At 34.9% G+C, this 25112-nt stretch overlaps 1 protein-coding gene across 2 annotated transcripts in view; it reads left to right on the forward strand.

Moving 5' to 3' along the window:
- Window positions 1-25112, forward strand: part of LOC134527934 (protein dopey-1 homolog) — a 195259-nt gene that overhangs the window by 163763 nt on the left and 6384 nt on the right. Inside the window, exons 31-32 of one of the 2 annotated variants that reach the window (XM_063360975.1) lie at window positions 16174-16185; window positions 19294-19461. In XM_063360975.1, the coding sequence (XP_063217045.1) occupies window positions 16174-16185; window positions 19294-19461 (180 nt within the window). The remainder of the gene's footprint in view (window positions 1-16173; window positions 16186-19293; window positions 19462-25112) is intronic. The other variant, XM_063360976.1, reaches the window with a different exon arrangement.

The raw sequence follows: 25112 nt of genomic DNA on the forward strand, positions 1-25112 counted from the left end.
ATATGACTGTGAGTACTATATTTTTAACTAAATAATTAGGTAATTTTTGTGCATCATTTTCTTAATAATAAAACTGTATTGCCGAGCATGTTTTATTCGTAAGAGTCATGAGAAAGAACTCATGTTTTTTTCAGTATATTCAGTAAAAATCTCAATTTTTTTTAATGTGTTTATTTTACTATCTGACCGAGCAAGGGCGGTGCGACTGTTAAACATTGGACTTGCTTTCGATTGGACCCGGGTACGAATCCTAGTCCATCTATTCTGAGTTCTGTGTTCCATGGTTTTCCACAAATACACCAGGCAAATACTGCGGTGGTTCCATACTATAAGCCATGGACGACACCTTCCCCGATCTCTTTGACTGGTGTAGTGTCTGTCTGTCTCCAGCGACCTCCTTGTGGATGAGACTAAATAAAAAATTATTCAACAAACCTCAATGTATTCACTTGGCATGTGCACTCGTTTGGTTGACTGCTGTCTGAAAGAAACAGCTGAGGCAGCAGCTTGGCTTCAGTGCTGAGCAGTTCTTGTACTCTGGCCTGGGTTTGGGTTGAGTCCTGGCCTGATGGTGAGACAGAAGCAGTGTTATATGTCATGAAACCAACAAGCTGTTCGCAAGCAGTGCTAGAGGCATGCACCTAAACCATCTGCAGGTTAGGTATGTGACGAGGTTATGAAGTGCCAGCTGTTTGGCTTGAACCAGAGTGTGGTGTGTCTGGGCAACATTGAGTTGCCAGATATGTTCTTCAGATGAATTCCTAGTCGCACCATATCCTTCTACCTTGGTCCTGACATGAAGGATGACCTTCAGGACCCTCATCTTGTTTTAGTCATGACAGTTAGAAAGGAGTGTGAGGCTGAGGGGAGGTGGAGATGTAGTCAAGAGGTCAACTTCAGAAAAATGTGTTAAGTGCGCACTGGGCACTCTATAGGCAAGGATCGACCAGATCTCAACAAATAAAATTTGGTGAGCTCAATTTGTTTCAAACTTAGGTTGTCGAGGAATTTGCAAGTATTTAGCAAGTTAGTACAGTGATTTGTCTCAAAACCAGCCAGACCTTAGACACAGTTGCAAAGCTGAGGGTACTTTGTGTTCAATCTATCTACACTTTTTGAAGATTTCTGACTGGCATACACATACTTAAAACTGTATTTCATACAAGAAAGAGAACGGTACCAACTCTATCTGCATAGATACTGACCTGTTTTCACATCACTTGAAATGTTTATTATACCTAGGACTGTTTTGGAAGGAAGGGTTCAGTAATATCACACTAGTCTGAGTGAGAAAGATTAAAGTCAACAAGGCGTTAACTTATACAAGTGTAATTTTGACTTTTGAGCTACGTAAAAAGTATTGGCTTTGGTTTTTCATTATAGAAAACTATTGACAAATGCTTTACCCACTTGAATTTGTGCCAAGAAAAAATTTGCTTGTAGGAATACAGTGAAATTCCGTTATAACGTATCTTTCAGTTCAACGTATGATTTTAAATTCCCGCTCAAAACACCAATGTAAACAATGTAAAAATATTTCACTTTAACATTAAAAACGTATCCTACCTTTCAATACAATGACCATTCTTTCCCAGTTATCAGGAAAATTTTACATAATAGTTACTTTGTTTGCGCAGGGGTTCTTTAATATAAATGTACATTATGATTAATTTTTATCACTTTCAAGAATCGTTAACAAGTATAAAATGTAAACAAACATTGTATCAACGATTCATAGAATCATAGTACAGTATAACGTGCCATTCGTCCTCCTCCATGGATCACACACTTTAGTGCACGAGACGATCTAAACAATTGATTGCTCTCTCGCCCCTCTTTAAGACAATTGTTTTTAGCTGTGCCATCTTTTGGTTATTTGTAGAGAGCACGTTTTAAAAGTTTCAATTACCGCAGATACAAACGTTAAATAAAAATTATATTTTAACTTATATACGAAATAGACAATCCAATAATGTTAGTTTATGAATATTGAACTGTTTGGTGTCACAACGTGGCTGACATGCTTTTATTGTTTTGCCATGAAGGTCGGAATGTTGCCTGGCACACCATGCTCGCGACGCGCGCTACTAGTGCGGCGCTATGGTTATCTATGGATGCAAGGTTTGTTTACGTTTGACGTGGCACGAGGCAAACAATATTGTTGATTGAATATTTTAATCAGGATGGATGGCCAAAAAGATAAAAAGAAACGCAAGCAGTTAACTTTGAAGGAAAAAGTGGAAATTTTAATAGAAGTTGACAAAGGCAGGAAAAATGCAGATGTGGCACGGTCGTTTGGTTTGGTGCCCACTACACTGTCAACAATAATAAAAGATCGCGAAAAAATTATTAAACTGTATGAACAGTCATCTTTACCCGCTGGTTGCAACAGACTTCGCCTAGAAGATGACGAGGGAATTATATCCCAATAAATGTACATATCTGCAAAATAGTTTAACCCATTTGTCATTTTGTGTTCGACAGATATAAATTTTGTATTTATGTAGGCCTAGAATTTAGACTACTGTATTTAGTTCATTAATTTTTTTTTAAATTCTTGTTGTTTTACAAATATTTGCTTCCAAGCTAATGTAACATTTGATCCCCTACTACTTTATTTTTAAAAATTCAAAAATACTACGTTTTAAAGGTAACTTTCAGAATAAAGTACTTTCATTACTAAGTATAAAAGTTGAGGCTTTATTGATGTACTTTATAACTAGATTCTACTGTACAGGAATAGTAAAATATGTAGAATCTTGTAGGTTTTCATGGCCATGGACTTATATTCCAAGTGGTTCAAAATTGGTTGAAATATTTAAAATGAGAAGTGGTTTGATTTCCCTTTGTTAATTATAGGCATGACCCTAAGTACTACTAATAAATGTAAATATACAGAACATAAGTTACAGCTGCAGGAACAGCAGAAAACACTTTCAGATTTTATCCGGTTCTCTGTTTTCTGTACTAACTTTAGGATCCTCATTGTGGATAAAATTTTTCTCTGTGTGTGAGTGTGCATATGTGTTATAATTACAAAATTAAAAAATTAAAAAAAAAAAAAAATACTTATAGGCTAATCCTCAATACTGTAATACAGATTATACACAATAAATAAAGCTCGAACAATATGGTTAGCTTGAATACTTGATGGTATATGGAAAATGATAATTAAGAATGTAAAATTATGAACAAATAAACCATTTGTGTCAACTCAAATGTTTGTTAAACGACTGGAAGTTAGGTTGGGCACATCATTTAAAAAAAACAAAAGTTATTGTCAATATTATAATTGGGTTCCAACATTAATACACACCACGATATAGTTTATTTTATAATGTTTTAATTATAAATCCCGGCCAACTGATGTCAATGGTAGAGAACAAAATTCCTACCTTAGGACTTCTGAAATTCCGACGAGTACTCGGTATTAGTCAACAGACTCGATTGTATTTAATTATTATTCTTCACTCATCAAATATAACCTCATACGATTAACATTTCAAAAAGAAAAACACAGCCTTTGTATTTCTTTTTAATTATTTCTTTCTTGGGATCTCAATTCTTCTATTCTTTCATTTTTTTAAAACTCCTCCCGAAGCATAGAGTAATGTACATACAATATGGCGATTCCAATACCATAGCACAGACTTCAATATAGCAAACAAACATGGCATTGAAAACTAAATATATATCTGATTCACAAAACCAATGCAAAAAGTTCATCTGTAACAATGTTTCGTTACAGTTTCCTAACACTAGCTTCTATTGGTGGCAGTAGTCTGGCTGCCTGCGGTGGCGAAATTCCTGGCAGTCCTGCACTAATTTTTAATAAAATCTCAGTGGGTTCGTTGAAAAATTCATAACCAGATAACCTTATTACATATTATATTTTATATCTGCATTCAAGAATATTATTATATGTGTTTTCGAACTAGATCATAACTAAATACTTGCCTTTACTCAGGCGTTATAGAAAGTAAATAATATGAGGAGTTGTGAAAGGCTGGTGTAGCGATGTAATTTAAGTAGGAGTAGCCTGAAGATACTTGTGGCTTTCTACAATATCTGCATCTCCTAAATTACAGTGTTTTATCACAATTGTCACACATTTTATGCTAATAGTTTGAAAAGTAGGGGTGCGATTCTTATGTGAAAAAAAAACTTTTATTTTTATAAAAAACAAAACAGTTGCATTGAAAGTATGTTTAATTATAACTCAGCTTATACAATATCATGTCGAAAAATTTTAATTGATTAGACAATAAGTCATGCATCAAAAACATATTCTGTTCATCTTAAAATATAAAAAATGAAAAACATGAGCTGTAACTAATGAAATGCTCCCATAAGTATTTTCGTAGTACATACGAGCCACTAATAAGTTTTGGCTATCAAAAGTATTTTATTTTGCACTAGACAGAGTGTGTGTTGCATGCAATCGGCAAGCTATCAGTATTGATATTAGACTACGTACCTGCACTTTATACAGCATTAAAGTAACCAAACATGATATTGCCAACTAGCGCTGGCTAAATTTTATACAAGCAACATAGCGTTGCTGGCGAAAAATAAAAAGTAAAAACATTTGAAAACGTCTTTTAAAAAAAATTAACACATCGGACTACATTGCAGGTAGTGTATTTTCCCATTATAACTACCACACTGCCTGATGGCAACTTGAAAACAGATTACTGTAGAACACTACTTTGACCTGTGATCTTTGGCAATGTCATCTTTACTACCTATGCAAAGCTCTCGGAACCTAACAGCAGGACGAAAAACATCCTGCAACTTTTATGCGAGAATTGGTTTTCTCCAAATTTTGACGTTCTAAAATAGCAGTGAGGTGATTATGGGAGTGCGAGACTATGCGATAACAATTATAACAAAAAAAAATTTAATTCCTGCTAGTTTGTTACTATAATTTGAAAATCTCTACAATTTCTTCGTGGATTATAGTTTCTTACTACCTTAATCATGTAGTTGAACACTCCAGACTCCTCTTAAAATTATTTTGAAGTATTGTCTCTCAGATAGGCGGAGTCAGTTAAGTCAGGAGAACTGCAGGTGGGAGAAGAATACTTGTGTCTGAGTGCATTCAACAACATAACTTTTAGCTTGTAAGTTGACATACCGTATTTGCTCGCGTAAAGGCCCTGCCCGTGTATACGCCCCCCCCCCCCCCCTCCCTCCTTTTTTAAATACATTTTTGAGAAAAAATTTAAAAACGTGTTTTTCTGGGTTTATCTGAGGGCAGGGCAATTGGCATGCATCAAACAGCAAGCCATGTATTGTGAGCGGCAGGAGGTGATTTTGTAAGCAGCAGTGATACATAGGCTGGTATTATAGTTTGTCCACTCTCAGTAGCACTGTCGTGAGGCGTGACAGACATACGCAGTTAGTCGTATCTCAAACAACATAAAGATAAAGAAAGCTGGACTCGCGCGCTTGTGTTGATGTTCAGTGTTGTCGGAGAAGAAGAGGGGAAGTGAAGGAGGAAGGAAAGTGAATGAAACTGGTATTTCTAACACTCCTTTATCTGGTTGGCTGGCTATCTGGCAAGAGGGAGGTTAAGCCACGCCTCTGCCTCTTTCCCCCCCCCCCCCCCCCTGCCGCAGTGCTGACTCTCCCCCCTGCGGACTCGCTGCCTCTTTCTCCCTCCTGCCGCGTCGCTGCCTCCCTCACCCTCCCTCATTAGAACAAAGACGCACGACTTGCCAGTCATTCCGCCGGCTATTTCATTTAATCAAAATTTAATTGGCGTTTAAATAAGTTGTGGCGGTTTTTCATTTTGCTTTTTTAAATGTTAGTTTTTCATACCTGAAAAAAAGAATTTGTTTTTTCCCTCCAAATTCGCATATTGGCCCCCTCCCCTTTTTTGGAGTCGAAAATACGGAGAGAAAAAGGGGGGGGGGGGGGGGGCCTTTACGCGAGTAAATACGGTATGTATTTTATAAAGAACTGTAATTTTGCTACCATAATATTGTTATAGTGTTTTCAAAAGATGTTGGGTCATGTTTTAAATTTTCCGGTGTCTTTAGAGTCTGCTGCCATGAAGTGTGAGGAACAGTGTGCATAACTTGGTGCTTGTAGGGGCTGGTGTTGTGAGTTGTGTGTGTGCTTTTCCCTGTGCTTGGTGAGTTCCTGGTTCGAGCTTTTGTCAGTGGCAAGAATTAAGTCCCTCTCCATAGGTTAGGACGGCCGCAACAGTTCCTACAGAATTTCTGGTTTTCAACTATGATGTAGAAGCTGTGTTGGAGGATAATAACACCAATCATTCGCTGCCTCAAGAAGTTATTGTATGCAAGAGTACCATGGTTGGGTTTCTGACAGTTGCATATTTCCATTGGGGTGGGGGGGGGGGGGGGGGGGGGGGGAAGTTAGAAGTGTTGATATGAATGTCTTTGTTTTCACCAAAAACGATTAGACATTTGCAACACACATTGAGATGAAAGAAAGTTGGTAAATGCAAACTTCATGTAGGATACTTTTTACTTGTCATTTAAAGTGTGTGTGTGTTTAGACAGTCACAAAATAATGATTCATACAAATGATGTAACAGCTCAGTGGTATAAAATACATGTATTAGTGATGGGTCGGTCCCGGTTTTCATTTCTCTGTTCTGCCGGTTCTCAGTAAATTAACCGGCACCGAGAATAGTAAATATAATCCCGATACAATGGAAAACTGAACAGCCAAACCTTTCTCTGTGAAAGTACAGTAGACTAAAACGCAGTGAAATGCTGTTGTAGAGGAACAAAAAATTTGGGGGACCCATGCATATGTCTTTCTCTTTTCCCTTTAAGTCACTTGAGACACTTAAAAAAAAGGTTCGTAAATTTTGGAAAATTGCGGGGGGTTGACAGTCTGCAGTCTCCCTTCCCTTTCTTTTATTTTCTTTAACCCCATTGCTCTAGTCCGCCCAGATGGAAAGATACCACCGCCAGCAGGATGTGTTGGAAGGTAAACAAAGGATTTTTTGTTTAGTTACATTTATATTAACTAAAAGTATACCTATGAAAAAATAAAATATCTCACAAAATCTGTTGGTTTGTGAACTAAGACCTCAACTTGACTTGAGTAGTATGTACCCACTCTTCAATTTTTTCGAATCCGGTTGCACAGTCTTTTTGTCGCGGCCATTGTAGTAAATTATACCCAGTAACTGTTGACCAACAAATTGTTATTCAAATTAAATATACCCAACAGAGGTTATGGGCTCAGATGTGTCAATCATTGCAGATTGAGTTCGGACAATGCGGGAGTGGGGATATTATTAACATTTTGCATTGTGGTGTAATGACGTCAAACAATCTGCTCTATATGGAAAAATTGAATGGCCACGAAAACTACTTAACTTGGAATTGAAAGCCTTGTTAAGCTTAGAAGACCAGTGGGATTTCTTTCAAGGAAACATCAAGGTAGATGAAGCGAAATAGAAAGATCGCAAAGCCAAGATTTCATTTCTGGTAGAAAAGGATTTAATCTACCACATTAAAAAATGTGAAACATCAAAGGAAGAGTGGGACAGATCCAAACACTATTTAAAGATTCTGTCCTCACATGGAAAGTCGGGTTGTTGCGTCGGCTAATCTTGACTCTCTTGGATAACTGCAAATACGTTGAAGAGTTTGTAAATGCAATAACTTACACAGCCAAATGCCTACGTAATACTAAGTTTGAGATATCTGATGAATTGGTTGGGACTTTATTGCTAGCACGTCTCCCATAAGAGTGCAAGCCCATGATAATGGCTTGGAGAGCTCAGGAATTCAAATTACAGCTGATGTAATTAAAATCAAATTGCTAGCTGTAAAATCTAGTTCAAACCAAATGTAAACACCCACTATCGATACTGCACTATACAGTAATAAATCATCGTGGAATAACAACATAGATACATCACAACAAACAGAACAAACCACCTACAGCACCTCGCAAATGCTACAACTGCAACCGTACGGGACATTTTGCTGCAGATTGTCATGTCAAGATAAAGGCGGAAAAAAAAGGGATAGTAATTTCGACAATAAAACGAACAATGCATTTTTTAAATATATGCTAACGAACAATGGAAAACAGTGAAACTGATGGTTATTTATATTCATGTGCATCAGTGCATTTCACAAGAAATAAGCTATGGAATTGTGTCAGAATCTAAGCTGGAAAGCCAACCTGCAAACAACAGTCTTCTCATGACAGAATCTGTGGTAAATGTTGTTATTGAGTGGTCAGTCAACAACAAAACCAGCCTCATCAAAGCCTATAAAGCCCATAATGTGCCAGATGTCACAGCTAACCTACTCTCAGGGAGTAAAATTAAAAGCAAAGAAACACTGAGATATTTCATAAAAATGAATTAAAATACAGCCTGGGTATCATTGAAAAATTGTAGTTCTCATTTAGACACACTGCAGTCTGCATGTGTTGATAGAGTATATGCTGTCTGTCACCTGTTAAGATCTATGGCACTGCAGATTAAGATTAGGTCATTTAAAATGAAAATACATGAACTTGATAGAAACGATGACAGATAGAATGTAGAACATGCAGACAAGCAAGGCCCCATGTGAAGTTTGTACCAAAGGCAAAACATCTCATTTTCCATTTTCACAAAGCTTCTTTAGAGCAAATCAACCCCTGGAACTGGTGCATACAAACTTGTGTGGACCCATGGAGACTGTGTCTATTGGAGGCAGTAAGTATTTTTTTGTCCTCATAGAAAATTATTCTTGTTACACAAGAATATATACTTCCTGAGGTCAAAGGATCAGCTCTCTGATGTGTTTAAAGAATACTGTGCACCAGTAGAAAACCAGATTGGTAACAAAATACAAATTTTACTTGCAGATAATGGTACAGAGTTCGTAAACAGTGAATTCTCCAGTTTTCTGAAAATAAAGGGCATCAGACACCAACACACCGTCATAGCTTCACTGCAGCATAGCAGAGTCGCGGAGCTTGCTAATCAGAAAATAGTCTAAAAGGCACGGTGCTTATAACAAGACAGGACTACCTAAAATTTTTTGGGCCAATCCAGTAGCTACATTTTTCCACCTCAGGAGTCCGATAAAGGCCATTGAAGAAAGGACACTGTTCGAAGCTCGGTATTTAAGGAAGCCCAAACTTAGTAACCTCAGGATTATCAGTTGTGAAGCCATGGCCCAAATTCTAAAAGAAAAGAGGAAGAAATGGGATCTCAGATCCAAAAAATTTATATTCGCTGGTTATTGTAATAACACAAAAGGTTATCACCTCATATGCACTATCTCCAAGTCTCCCCTTACTGCCAGTGCCAAGAAATATCTTAGTGAAGTATACTTAATTACCGGTGAGAAGTTTTCTCATAGTTTCGTAGTATCAGGCTTCTGTCCACAACCCTTGACTATTAGTCTAGCCTTTGGAGTCCAGATTCTTAATTTTGAACACCCATTTTTGACCTGAGAGACTTCACGCCATCTGGTAAGTCTACTCATAAGTTTCATTACTAACAAATGAAGCTAGTTCTTCGTCAATGCTTCCCTCCACTTTGCAGCTTGTAGACTTGTCAAAGCTTCCCCTAGTGTAAGGGGCTCCTTTAATTTTAGCAGTGAAGTTTGTGCTGCTGATAGCAGTGACGTGTTCTTAGAAGAAAAAAATGTCAAACGAAATGCCAGCAATGGTAAGTTATGATTTTTCCTTGCCACAGGGATGGGCCTAAGGCAGGCCAAAGCAGACTGTTGTCTTCTTTGAACATACTAACAAAGATATCTTCATATGTGCCATATGTTGACGACCTTATGATCTTCGCGAATGAACTGCAAATTAAAAAGAATGACCAGAGGAAATTAGAATAGGAATTCCACATGAAAGACTTCAGTCAAATAAAAAATTGCCTAGGCATAAAAAAAAGACATGATATTGTTAATGAGCATGTCCAAGACAAAACTATTGATTTCAATTATTTATCAACAGATGACATGATGTCAGATGTTTTGACAAAGCCCTTATCCATGGAAAAACATAACCACTTACCTTATCAGTATGTTAGGTCTTAAATGAGTTCTTGTGTTGATTGTCGAAGCATGTTCCCAATGAATGTGTGTGTGTTTTTTTATTGTCTTGAATTGATAGGATCTGTTTGTTTTGTGGTACTTCCAAACAATTTTAGAGGGAGTGTTGGTTTGTAAATTGTGTGGACCTCAGCTTGACTTAAGTAGTGTATCCCCACTCCTATGATTCCAGAATCCGGTTACACAGTCTTAAGTGCCTAAATTAAATATTGATTTAACTATAAAACAGTTGCAATATGTATAACTAGATTTTGCTCCACCACTGTGCTACTAAAGCCACCACATGAAGCACCTGTGCTACCTAGGTGCTAGGTGACTTGCCTGTGGTGAGATTATGGTTAAGTGGGGCACTCTGAAGTCATTTTGAACAAATAAACATGCTATCTATTAGGACGTTCTGTATCTTTGGTATGACTGGAAATGGTTTGTGGTTAACCTATAACTAATAACTGAGAACCAAATTTTAAGAATCAGAAGAGAATTGATTTTCAAGAACTGTAACAGAACCAAGAACTAGAAGAAAAAAAGTATAACCGACACATGACTAACATGTACCGTGTTTTATCGCATAATCGTCACACATTTTATACTAAACTCAAGTTTGAAAAGTAGGGGTGCAATGATTATGTGAAAAAAGCATTTTTTGTTATGTATAGTTTTTCATAAAAACAAAACCTATTCAAGGAAACTACGTTAATTTAAAAAGTAGTGTATACAAAAGCACGCCAAACAATTTAAATTAATAATTCTACAACAAAAACATTTTGTTCAACTTTAAATAGAAAAACCAAAACTGTGACGCTATCAAATGTAGTTAACTCCGCACCAGACAGAGCGCACGCGTTGCATGCAATCGATGAGCTATCTGTATCGATATTCGACTACGTGTGTGCGCTCTATATGGGAATCAACATAACCAAACATGAATGATGCCAACTAGCGCTGGCTACATCATTATAAGTGGTACACAGCGGTGACGAAAACAAAAAGATAAAAGTTATAACGTTTGAAAACTTCTTTAAAAGAAAATTTACACATCCGACAACTTCGTATTTTTGTTAACTAAATAAGTAAGTGGTAACATCCAAATGAATATTAGATTTAAACTTTAAAATACATTGTTTTATACAGGAAAAAGTATCTACACAAAGCGCTCAGAATCTAAAAACATAATGCGGCGTTTATGCGAGAAATATTTTTTCTCCAAATTTTGATGTCCTAAAATAACGGTGCGACGATTATGCACATGCGACGATTATGTGATAAAACACGTATAAAGTTTTTATAAATGGTAATAACTAAGTATTTAATCTTTTTTTTTTCATAACAGAAATATCCTAATGTTAGGCCTGTGTCAATGTTTGAAAATTTAAATATCAAAATTAATGTTTTTATTCATATTCAATTCAAATTCAAAACTTACATTTGAAATAATGAATATTTGAATGTACAATTGCAATTTTTTTTAAGTGTGGTGAAGATCTTGCAAATCACCTGGCGAGACTGTTGACATTGATGTTAGTCTTTGTCGTACAGTATAAATATGTATGTGCTCAGGTAAAATATGTTGATGCAACTGATATAATTAGCCATATTTTATTTCAGCATGTGGACATTTAATAGCAGAATGCCTAAAGAGCATAAGGCAGGATAATCTTCAATCTGAAATTTTTTGTATAAGTTCAAAATAAGTAAACAATTAGCAAAATGATTTCAAAAAATTCTATTAAAAATACTTTATTTATATATATATATTTTTTTGTATTTATAATGTTAACATGAAGTATCTACATATTTGTTGCCGTTGCATGAAATCATGTTCAAGTATTTTTACCAAATAAAACTTCCAAGCTACAGTCAACTCCCAATCGTCTGCAGGCGGGTTATCCGCATTACGGATTAACCACAGAACCTATTGAAAAGTTAGTTTTTTAATGTGTATTATCTAAATTACAATAATTTTGAAGTCTTAGGTCTCAAATTCTGATAATAAATTAAAGCAATGCTAATATAGCTCATTCTAGGTAGTTATTTTAGTAGGTAAAGAAGAAGCACAAAATTACTATCTCCGGCATTTATAAACACTGATTTGACAACCCTGAACTGTGCTGTAGCCCTTACCTGCCCTGTTGTTCTGAAGTGATATTTCAGCGTGGGGGTTGTGATGATGTATGAGCAAGTTAGGAAAAATTTAATGTGTTCTAACGATCTTGTGTAGTGCGATTCTTGTGCAATTTTTTACTTTGGGTAAAAAAAATAAAAAATTTAACATTTCAGTGGGAGGTTAAGTATGATAAGTCTCCTGTATTCGTTTGTAATAAATATGTCACGAGTAAGTAGGAATTGTTTAATTTAAATATCTCGGCAGTGCTTGTAAGCACCGTGAATGGTGCAGATAGCCATTCTTATGTCTGCCTCCCACGCGCCAGCTAGAACCGGTAAGTGACATAACTTACTGTGCTAGTGCTGAAGGAGGGGATAATCTAAAAATGAACCAGTCCAAACCAGTCTTTCCCCCCCCCCCCCTTTTTTTTTTGTATGTTTATGTGTGTACTTGGCACAGTGTAACAATCTTATCTCGAGCAGAGTTGATGGTTTACCCTCCCACTTTCTTCATTGTAAATTTCAGTGAACTGGCATCATACACAATATTCATGGGTCTATCTCAATGGGTTTTTATGATGCAACTGTGACCCAATGTTGTTTTTGTGTTAGATTTCCTACGCTTTTAACTTCAACATTTTTTGACAAAACTACAGCTGGTGTTTTGAAGTGGGTTTTTTTTATTACTCCAGACCTGCGCAAGTTTTTATAGAAGGAACTGACAAGAGTAGCTTTTGTCCAGTAAGGGGATGGGTAAAAAAAATATATACAATAGTTGGGAGTGGACACACATATATAAAAATTAAGTAGACTTCACTTGTAACTGCTGAAGATATATATGAATATACGAATATAGTGTGACCCCTACACAGGGGAACTATAGATATTTTTCTTAATCATTTTGTGTTAACTGATGTTTTCAATTATCGGTGCCCTCGACCCCCTTCATTATGGCAGATAATTGAGAGTTGACTGTATTATTATAATGTTAAAAATAATTCCCCCCAAACTTGCTAAATATTTTTATCCCAGAATTTTTTTATATTTGTATTTAAATTTTATTCAAACTCAATAACTGATATTTGTACAGGTGTGCATAATGTATAGCAGATACTATTTTCTCATGTTATTTGTCTATTTATTTTTCATTTGTATTTTTAGAAACAGTTTTTTTTTTTTTTTTTTTTTTTTTTTTTTTTTTTTTTTTTTTTAATTTTCTGTCTGTCAACCCTGAGTTTTTTGGTGAAAATAGTTCACTAACTTTGAAGCAGCTGCATGTGTAACTAGGTGGGTAATCCAAAGTGTCTCAATGCAGAATTCAATTTACAAGCATTCTTGACCTTGACACACACAGCCTGTGCTGCTGTGCCAAAGAAAAATAATTCTCAGAATGTAATGTGGCGTGCACTACTGTAATGGTGTAACAATGTTTGTTCTGCATGCCTGGGTTTGATCAATTGAGTGTGGATGTTGTTTGTAGTTTGTAGTATGTGGTAAATTTCAAACTTTCTTAAGTACCACAGCAAATTAGCCAATTGAATTAAGTGTCAGGTCCGCATAAATTTTCATTCAATGCAAAACATTTCAGGGTTGGAATTTGAAGGTGATAACATGTAAAAGCTTATTTATTTTAATGTAGAATACAATCCAAGCTTGTTTATTTTAATGTACAATCCATGTACCAATTTAGCTATTATTTATCTTTGTAGTTTATTTAGAGCCGTATTTAACCTAGATAAAAATCACACTACTCTACGTTACACTCAATTAGGTAGCAAATTTTTAAAATATGTTATTATGTGCAACCATTATGTTTGGAGGTAGGTAAGGGAATACATCCGGTTATGCCCAAAACAGTTATTCTTGTCCTCAACAAAAGGCAACACTGCACAGGCTTCAAAATGAAAATCTCTCTAGTATTGTAAATCATTTCCCTTAACTTTTACCGTTCCTAATGAAGGCCATCATGTAATTTTCCTTGATTTCAATTTATAAAATGTTGAAATAAATTTTTCTAGCTTGTCGCACCTCAAATCTCTTGGGATAGCTCAAAATTCGGCCTGAATTGTCATTCATTAACACTTGCATAAATATTTGGGCGCTGAAAAATCATGATAGTTCCGACTAAATATTACAATCGTTAGTTTACTTGCTGAAATAATGACTCTCGGACACAGATTGATATTAACTGTCTTTTATTAGCATTTTACAAATATTCACAAGTCATCATGGCAGCCATCTTGTGACCACAAGAACAAGTACATGTAGAATTTACAAACGCGTTGCACATAACATCTCGCTGATTCCAAAAACAAACATGTCAACTGTTCGCAGATACCTAAGGATTAATATATAAGGATAGTTTGTAGTTAAGTCCTGTGGTTACACACGAACTCAAGGGACAGTCTGCAGACTACGTCCTCAGAACAGTGGTGTGATCACTTGGACATTGCCGTGGGCTAACACCTGTGAACTGTGGTTAAAACTTCTAATTAAAAGTTCCAATAGATGAAAACAGGTTGATGATAAAAGGTAGCACCCGGACCGCAGCAGCTAAAGTGTCTATAAACTCATATAATTATATGATTTTGTGAGCCACTGCCATACATGCGACCTACTCGGTACCTCGTCCAGACAAAGACTGAGGAAAGAGGCCGTGTATGCCCAAAGGACATTGCAGGTATATGTATTACCTCTCCAGCCAATCACACCACAGCACTTGAAACCCATAGCAGTATACAATTTCTAACCCCTCATAGCATGGCGTTTTCCAGCAAAATCATGACAAGAAAAAAATCACACATTGATGACATCATTTTTAACCAATCACATAAATAACAAGTACTTTAACAATATACCAGCCAATACGGGTTCATAGCAACAGCTTCCTGACATTATTTTTTTCTCACGGCTACAAACTCTCTGTCTCTCTCTCTAATCTCCTTACACAACCGGCCAAATTATTGCATTAGATTAACTTCAGACAAAAAAATCTGTGCATAAACTACATATACAATTACCGAAATGAAAAGTATAAATACAACCAGGTAAAAGGTTAACACTGGTATTATTTTTTACATTTCCTCTTGCTATTTTCTGGTTAATGATTTTCGACCATACTTAGGCATGTTAAGTGTTTCAAAAAAAGGTAAAGTTAGATTTTTTAAATGTAATTATACTTTTCCTGCATTTTTACTCAATAAATAAAGATATAAAGATACAAGAGTTAGCACTTTCGTGATGCTAATTTGGTGCCTAGATACCGCTGATTGATGCTGTATTAGAAAAAAACTTACGTTTGAGACATTAAAAATATTTTCTTTCAAAAGTTAGTTTCTGTGTTTGTTCAAATCTTCAACGTACTATAATCCTTTCATTCCAAAATTGAGTCATTTTCTAGTGTTTTAGAATGTGAATATCAGGTACAATGTTTCACTTCAAAGTGTCCGCACTATGGTGGTACATGATTTTATACTCATTGCACGCATGAAATGTGTATCGAGTTTAAGAAAAAAAAATTCTAGTCTTATCGCATTGAGTACAATGAATTAAACTTTTGAATCAAGTCAAGCTAAAGATACTCTCTCGACTTGACTGGACTTGAATTTTCAAGTCTCTGTCCATCTTCTTTTTTAACTCTGCACATATGATTTTTGGATCTAAATGAAACTGACAGTCAAATAGTGAAATTCTCTCAATTTACACTTTCCAGGGGTTAGGGTTAAAATTTTTCATTTAGGTACAAAGAAGTGTTAAAAATGCATGTTAAATGTAAAAGCAGTGGGTTCGAATAAGGGTTTTGATGTGTGTTGTCAGAGCACGTACTTTCCATGGGTCATGTTTAAAGAGTGGATTGTAATTTTCAAACAACATCCTATGGAATTGTGTGTGTTTTGAGCATTGTTTTTCTACTTGTGCTTATTATACATATAGCTATGTATTGTGTGGGTTAGCTGGATTAATTTGTTTTTTTCTTTTTCTCACTTTATTTTGGCCATGGTGATGGGAAGAGCAGGCGGAACAACAGGTAATTGAACAAAATGTTAAAAAATATACCTTTAAACCCATGTTTCTCTATTTTCGTATGCCACCATCGGCTTCACCCATGAATTAATTTTGAGAATTTGCTTTGCTTTCAACTGTGCATATAATTTTTCTTTGCATAAAAGTATTAATTTCATAGCACTTCATTCTTCTTCTTTTGATTAATTTTTCCCCCGCTTACATTTACATAGAAAATTAATGGGTAAGTATGCATCTATAATGCATTTAGAATCAGAAATTTTTAGTTTGCACATACATTTATAATTTTTTTTTCTGATAACTGTATTTTATTAATCGGGAAGTTTCCTATGTTCATTTTATATCATGAAAAGGCAGAGAGAGATAGGTAAAAAATCAATGTGAAAATGGTAGACTGTCAGTGGGGAAGATAATTAATGATACTTTGTCCCTGTTTACTCTTACCAGAGCTCTAATATAAGCAACCAGTAATTATTACTACCTACACAAAGTCGGCTCAATGTTTGCAGTGTGCCTACGTGTTATTTTCATCCGACTAGACAAGATATTAGCCATATCATAAAAAATGTGATAATGGATTTGGTTGTAATTTTCAATAGGCCTAGTTGAATATTGTAATTTATAAGAGTGTGAATTTTAAAAATGTCACACATTTTTTGTCAGATCCCCGTAAAATTAGTGTTTCTACACATTAATAAATTATTTTGTTATTTGCAAGAGGTAAATAAAATCATATAAATATTTATTATCTATTACTTACTGCTAAAATGAAATTTGTATCTTGTGAAATGAGCGCTAAGCCAACAAAATTTTGATCTTTTATTGTAAACCTGTGAAGAAGTCAAAGAACTATCTTGAATGTAGAGCATTAATCAGGAAAACAACTTTAGTAGGTTTTACTGTATATGTTGCTTTCTTTGTTTATATATGTGCTTGTGTTTTTTTTTCTTTGCACGCTTGCATGACATTACACAAGCATAATGCACACAGATTGCTTTTATTGCTTATAAATTGTCTAAGTTATTTGTACATCATCTTAATAATGATGATAATCTACATTAATGTAAAAAGTGCAAAATTCTAATAAAATATTATTGTGGTTGATTAATTTTAGTTTGTTGTATTTTACTTTACATTCAAACTTAGATGGGATAACTGTCTACAAACAATGTGTTTTGGTCCTTTTTATTTTATTTTTTGTAAAAAAAACTATTGGTAAGACTATTTTGAGGAAATAATTTGGTTTAGAAGAATAAAATATGTGACACAAGAAACGACAGGGCTTAGTTTGATGAGAGTACATGTAAAAATATAAACATATGTCCCGAAATGCACAATTACAGGGTCAGCTTCAGTGATGTTAGTCGCCAGCTTGTGCTTCCATCTGCTTTATCGCTAGTTGACCAAAAAATGTCTTGTAATACTTGGAGGTGGCTAGTGTGCTATAAGGTAGTTAGGCCCACTAAAAAAGGAGAGTAACTGTGTACTAAACCACGCTGTGCATCCAGTCAGTAGTAGATATGACCACTCAGTATGAGTGGTTATCAGAAGGACCCTCTACCCTTCCCTTCCTTCCCCTGACGTACATCTAACTGTCCATTCTACATTGTTGTGTATGTCTCGTGCGTACCTTGAGTGAAGAGAGCTATTATAATCATCCTTAGTTTATGTTGGAGTTCCTTATTGTAATTCTCTCTTTTCTCTCTAACAGTTTTTTGTTACTTTATAAAGCCGTACACATCATAAAGTTTTAGTTTTTTCTCCCTCAATATTTGTGGTTTTGGCGCCATAAATGTGTTCAGTGTGTAACTTAATTTTACTATAAATAAATATTTTTGGTCTCTGTTTAAGCATATTCTGTTTCTCATGATGGAGATGTCTGCTACTTACATTTTATTGGCAAGCTATCGCAGGTGTTATGTCAGCTACTTACTGGAATACATAGCACACTGTAAAGGTGTTGTGTCATCTATCTGTTCTTTCTCAGAATTTCAGAGTATTTGTAGAATGTTGCAAACTAACAAAAAATAATTTAACTATACGTACCTTCCAATTAAAAAAAAAATCCAATACATATTTAACACAATGTGGCAAACTAAAAAGAAAAAGAAATGTAAATTAATATTTTTCTATTTACAGATTCTGCTGATATTTAAATAGATTATCATTAAATGATATTGTTTTACATTATCTCTTTACCTGGAATAATTTGTTTGAAAGTTTTAATTTATGATTTATAATTTACTATTTAATTTATGATTTTATCTGGTTTTGTGTGTTTTATTACAGTTATAACTTTATCATTATCATTTCTTGATAAGTGCATGTTATTTCAGGAGTACAATAATTATGTTCTTTTGAAGCATAATTTTTGCCTCATATAGATTATTATTCCATTTAAACTTATTTTCATTCTAATGAAGAACATTAGATTTACCTTTTTCTTTTAATTATTGTAACAGTTTTTTTTTCTATTTTAGTATAATGTGTTTAAGCTGCAATGCTAGGAAAAAACAGATATAATTGAAACAAGTTGTCATTGCAGATGCAAAAACCTCATATGTAAAATGTATGCAGTTATGCAATAAGTAACCACATGGCATTTCTTGAATTTGGGATGTTGGTTTAAAAAATTAATATACTTCTCAGTTATGTTCAAAAGGAATCAATATGTAAAATATTATATATATATATTAGCAAGGTTTTGTGAAAATGGCTGGGGATTAAAAAAAGTGTATTTTTAATTGGTTTCTGATTGCATGACTTTGTTCAATTTTTGGTGATTTCTTAGTTTTTAAAGTACAAAAACAAAACAAAAAGTTCCCTGTATTTAATACAGTACATATGTATGAAAATAACTTTTGTGACATATAAACATCAAGTAAAGCAAAATAAAATATCTTGATACAAAGAGCTGATACTAGATGTGTTTCATTCTAACTGCTGTGAAATCATCAGTTTGGACATAAGAGGGTTTGTATCTTCAGTGTTATGTTAATGACTGGTGTTGATGAGGTGCCTAGTGCTGCCTGTGGGGTTGCCAAGGGCAATGTTGTTGTGCGTGAATGTGAGTGAGGGAGAGCGTGGTGGCAGCGACGTCTCTGCCCCCTAGCTCTCACATCCGTGTGTTGTCTGCCCTGGACGCATCGTGGGTTGTGAACAGTAGCAACGGACTGCACGCCCACGGCCACCCGCACTGGCTGCAGCTGCAGCTGGCATCTGCCAAGCTGCTGGACCTGGCCTGCCTGCTGCCTGCCCACCGCCTCCCCCAGTTCCAGATGTGAGTACGCCTGCCATTGCCAGCATTTTGTCAATTATAACCATTATACCCTTTTTTTTTCTTTATAGTAAAATTTAAAAACAAAAAACATTCACACAAAAATCTCGGGAAATAAGATTTATAGAACTCCATTTACATATAAATATTTAAGTAATTAATTTCTTAGGAAAAGTAAACTGAACATTTTATTATTTTTTTTTATTTTTTAATACTTTATTCTTAAGTACATTGTTTGATGATTTCATTTGAGACATGTATATTAATGTTATTAAATACATGAAACGCACATTTCAAGCTTGTAAGAAAGATGTATTCAAACTGACATTAAAGACTAGTTGGAAACTCCAGCTTCTGTGTATGAGGCCTATATAATGTGTGTTTGGTTTTTAAAACCTGGAAGGAATGAGTTTGGACCCTGTGGATCTCCCCCCCTAGGTACGCTCCTGTCTCGCACAGTCATCTCAGAGAGCTCAGACATACAAGCAAACAGTCCTCCTATGGAGATAGAGTGCCAAGTAAAGCCGGTATTAAAATAGCACGTCACCTTCAGCCAACAGTGTCCTTATATTTACGTCAAGTTCCGTACATAATGTATTAGTAGATACTCAAATAAATTTTGAGTCACAATTAAATTGTTTGGAATTGATTTTCAGTAGCACCAATGTTCCAGCCATCTTTCCATCAAAAGTATGAATTTGCTGAACTTCTGTTGAATGAATGGACTGGTGGAATTTTTCTGGACCATCTGATTGACTGCAGGTCACCAGATTGATGAACAGGGGCTTAAAAAAAATTATTCTAACTTATAACACCACTATTCACTTTTTTTTTAACCTGAGAGTCCATGAAACTTTGGTCTTCAAGAGCACAGACCAATTTAGAGGAACATTATAAAAAAATTTATAGAAGCTCTGCATGATAATCATTGAGAGCTTACTGAAGGGGAGAGATATAAACAAATATTTGGTGTTTGGTCTCCTTAAGTTAGAGTATATAATTTTATATAATGCCTAAACTCAACAATGATGGCCATGCATGCTCGCCATATGTTCTATGTACATGTACTTATGTACTTTAAATTAAATAGGTACTTTACTGTGTATACATAAATTCCTTAGAGTATTCCAATAACTCACATCTGTCCCTTCTTATGTTTTTGGATGTAAAAATACTAGTTATCTTATGTATGTGTGTACATACTGTATTTTTTTTGTCCTTTTAGAATATTTTTTTAGGTGATGAAGAAAAATTGTGGCACTGTATTTTACAAGCTTTCATTATCATACAAACATTCTCATAGTGATAGGTACAAATTTTCTGTTGAAAATTGACAATCGCTTATCTGTAGGGACCCCAGAAAATGGTAAATAAAACTGGCTCATTTCGGTGTAAAAAAATGACAAAAGCGGTGCAAAAAATCGGTGTAAAAATAAGCAAGCGGTGCTAAAAATCTGTGTAAAAATTTGGTGAGATACATTAGATTAAAATTGAAATTGGCAAACGAGGATTGTTTAGCTTCAAATTTTTTTAAATTTTAATTTTAAACATAAAATGCACTCAGTTGGCAAACACTAAAAAGTTTTTAGTGTTTCTAGTTTTCTTCTTGGTCTTGTCTCCTTTACAGCAACCCTGTGTTCCCCTAGCCTGTTCTATTCCATCTGTTTCTAACCAAATAAAAAATAATAAAAAAAATTTAAAAATGCAATAAAAATACTGAACCACAGTACCTTGAACATATTTATTTAACCAGGTCCTCATGTTTGGGTCATCTGCTTTTTCCAAAGGTATGTTTGCCCCCACCATCATTTCAACAAAGTCAATTATAAATTGTTGTTTGTTTACAACTATGTTTTTAGAAGTTTGCAAAGCAGCTCCTACAGACGTCTCTTTTGCAGTACCGGTAGTCGACGTTGATGCCGCACATTATTTTTTTTTATGAGTTGCATTAGAAATGTGTTTTAGGCATGTGTCTCGACGCATCCAGTCCACACGAACGTTGCAAAACTTACACATTATTATCTTATCCTTAACATAAAATATATAAAATCCTTCCTGCTTCATCTCTCGTTCTCGATCGAAAACCGTAAATATTTTCGGCATCTTAACACAAAAATAAGCACTACTAACTAGATGCTTGGAAATTAATACCGAGTAACCGAGACGTCATAAAAAAAAAACACTACTGCAAGCTGCACCGTAAAAACATTTATACCGTAGTGGCACGCACACGAAAAAATAGTGTGTTCGGCCAGAATGAAACTTTTATGTAAGCGTAAATATTGTGTTCGCTTCTGTGCGCTAGAATTTTTGAGAACTAATACCAACTACACGAAAATTGTGTTCGTAACGCTGCTACATAGCGGCAACGTAAATATACACGTTTGCAGCCATGTTGGAACTACAATCGATTTCGTTACGCGATAGCAATACAATCGATAGTAAGATTAGTTACAGTATCCGACCAATGTAAACATTCTTGGTAACGGAAATTACGTGAATTTCGCGCAAAGTTTCGTGTTTTGTGAAAAAATAGCATATTTCGTGAAAACGGTGAAATAGTGCCCAATTTCGCGGTATTTCGTGTATTTCCCGGTTCACCAATTTCTGGGGTCCCTACTTATCTGTATAGTAGCTTAGAGGATTTCTTATCGGAGTAGTGAATGCAGCCATCTTTGTGTTGCTTCCAAATTCTCACAGGTGTACTTAACCCTCCAGCAGTCGCGTATATTGTTCTATCGTGAAAGGTCGCGTGGTTGACAGGTGTCACCCATTTTTTATTTTCATATAATACTGTTTAATAATGCTGTGGTTTGTAAATTATATCTTTCTGCAAGTTTAGGGGTTTCAATAAAGTGTAAAAACCAAAAATACACATTTTACACACATTGCTAATACACATATTTCATTGCACATACATTAGAATCAACCAGTCAATATGGCATTGACAACAAAAACCTCCCTGGAACCTTCACGTCATGATATACACTTTTTACACACATTTTGTATTTACTGTGCTGTTACTATTTTCATAATGCACAGAAAGTTATGACTTATTTTAATGATATTATTATTTATAAAAACTTATTATATTGACTGTTATTATTATTATGAAATTTTATTATTTAATTTGTATATTGTTCGCCCGCAAAAGTTATTTAAATATATTTTTATTAATTATGTATATCTACGAGAGCTATGCTCTATGACCTGAAATGGACTTATATGGACAGCCAATTGAGTATACCCCTCTAAGGACTAATGAACTTAACGAATAAACGATGATTTTATTCGGGGTATTACTTAAAGAAATTTTCATTGTTGGAAATTTTCGTTTTAAATTTACCGCATTTTTGTGTTTTCAATTGTATTAATGAGTGTTATTTACGGTATTTATATTGTAAATTACGCTAACCGATTTTGGTTTCGGCCAATGAGAGGCCGTGTTTTAGATGTGAGCGTCTAGAACGTCTTAATTAATAAGAATGGTTGTATGAAGGCGTCTGATGCCGACGCAAAGGCGCGAGGCCTATTTTAAATTTGAAATATTGCTAGCTAGATTATGCCATCCGACACTCAGGATGAGCTTAAACGACGTATAAATAAATAATGTGTAAGATTATAAGGGCATATTCTGACGGATATGTTATTAGGAGTGAAAATCTGTAAGTAAAGATCTTGCATTTTGTATCGCCCATAGACATACCCAGCTGTATGTAATTTCGTCGTAAATAACTCTGATTTGACTACAAACTGATTAGTTTTCACGTAAAAGGTGTCAATTATCCTGAACTACGTCATGAATTGTTAGTTCCAAGATTTAAATTATTATTTTATTTTGTGATACCCAGAGGTGAAATGGGAGTACAAGTTTCGTGTCTCTACCATATAAACTGAGTTAAGCCAAGGCAAATATGAACCCAAATATAAACATAAATAGTAATCATACAAATTAATTGTGCTATGATTTCAAACATTTTTCTGTTATGTAAGAATGCGTCCGTAAGAATATCATTTGATTGATTTTCTAAACTTACACTAACGAACTTTTGTGAACGATTCATGTGTGCTACGTATTTTCCTGATGTTTAATTTACATAAGCGCATATCCACGAGTCATGTTCAGTATCGTTAGGATTGTTTTTCTGTGATTTTTATCTAATTATATTAATGTTGATTTTTATCTCTACACATATGTTAGTTGTTCCTGATGAATAGCCATTTTATTCTTAATAATAAAAACCTGAATTTTATCCCTATGTGTTGATATATGTTACCTAGCTACCTGTGTCCAAGAGTGTGTGTTTTATGATAAATAACATTTTATGCATGTTTCTAAGGGTCAGAGTACAAGAGCATAACAGTACCATTGACACACATATATATATGTATATATATGTATATATATATTTTTTTTTTTTTTTAAAAATAGTGACAGCCAGTGTATATTGTCCCGACAACACACACACAACAAAAGGGTCTATTTATAAATCGACGAGTACTATTAATGGTACTGGCGCCAGCAGTAAGAATACACCAACAAGTTTAGCAGCAGTACAGTATATTTTCATATAATACTGTTTAATAATGCTGTGGTTTGTAAATTATATCTTTCTGCAAGTTTAGGGGTTTCAATAAAGTGTAAAAACCAAAAATACACATTTTACACACATTGCTAATACACATATTTCATTGCACATACATTAGAATCAACCAGTCAATATGGCATTGACAACAAAAACCTCCCTGGAACCTTCACGTCATGATATACACTTTTTACACACATTTTGTATTTACATATGCTCATTGTGCATACTTTATCTGTATTTGTCACTTCACTTTCATATCATACTTTCCACTTGTAAACACTACAGTCTAGCATATTCACATTATTTTTTTACAAACATTCTTCACATACATTTTTTAGATGTTCATTGCACACCCATTTTCCGCATTTTGAACACCATTTTCGTGTCGTCTTGTCCCTGTGGCGTCCACAAAGGAAACAACGTCCTCTGGCACTGTCACGTCCTTTTGATGCATTTGCATTACCTTCTGGTTGTCCGAGTAGAATGTGGGCTCGTCGTCTCAGTTCAACTGGAATTTGCGGCAATGTTGAGCGATACTGGATCTGTGGCCTAATCAATTCCCAAGCCAGATCTCCGAGGAATTCACTTCTAGATAATGGCTTTCCCAAATTAAGCTTCAAAATTACTAATGCATTGAGAGCCGAAATGTTCAACAAGTCGAAAAAAACTACCATTGGCCACCTTCGTGTAGTTCTTGCCACGTCGTATTTTTCTATCATTTGATCAAGTAAATCAACCCCGATTTTTTTCTTGTTGTAAAATATGATTATCTCTGGTTTTCTGAGGTCTCCGGTTTCCTCGTCAATGTTGCTGTCATGATGCAAAGTTGATAACAACAAAACTGCTTGATTTTTCTTAGAGCAGTATGAAACTAATGTAATATCTTCTTGGAACCCAAACATTGAATAATTAGGCTCACGCTGTTTATTTGGCAAAAATTCTCTCGGAATTTCAGCCTTGTTTTTTCTGAGAGTGCCGACAAAGGTAAGTCCTTTTGACAAAAGATTTTTAGCCAGAGGATAGCTGATAAACCAATTATCTGTGGTCACATTACGATGTGAACCA

This window comes from Bacillus rossius, chromosome 1 (genome assembly GCF_032445375.1).
Source record: "Bacillus rossius redtenbacheri isolate Brsri chromosome 1, Brsri_v3, whole genome shotgun sequence".
NCBI classification, from domain to species: domain Eukaryota; kingdom Metazoa; phylum Arthropoda; class Insecta; order Phasmatodea; family Bacillidae; genus Bacillus; species Bacillus rossius.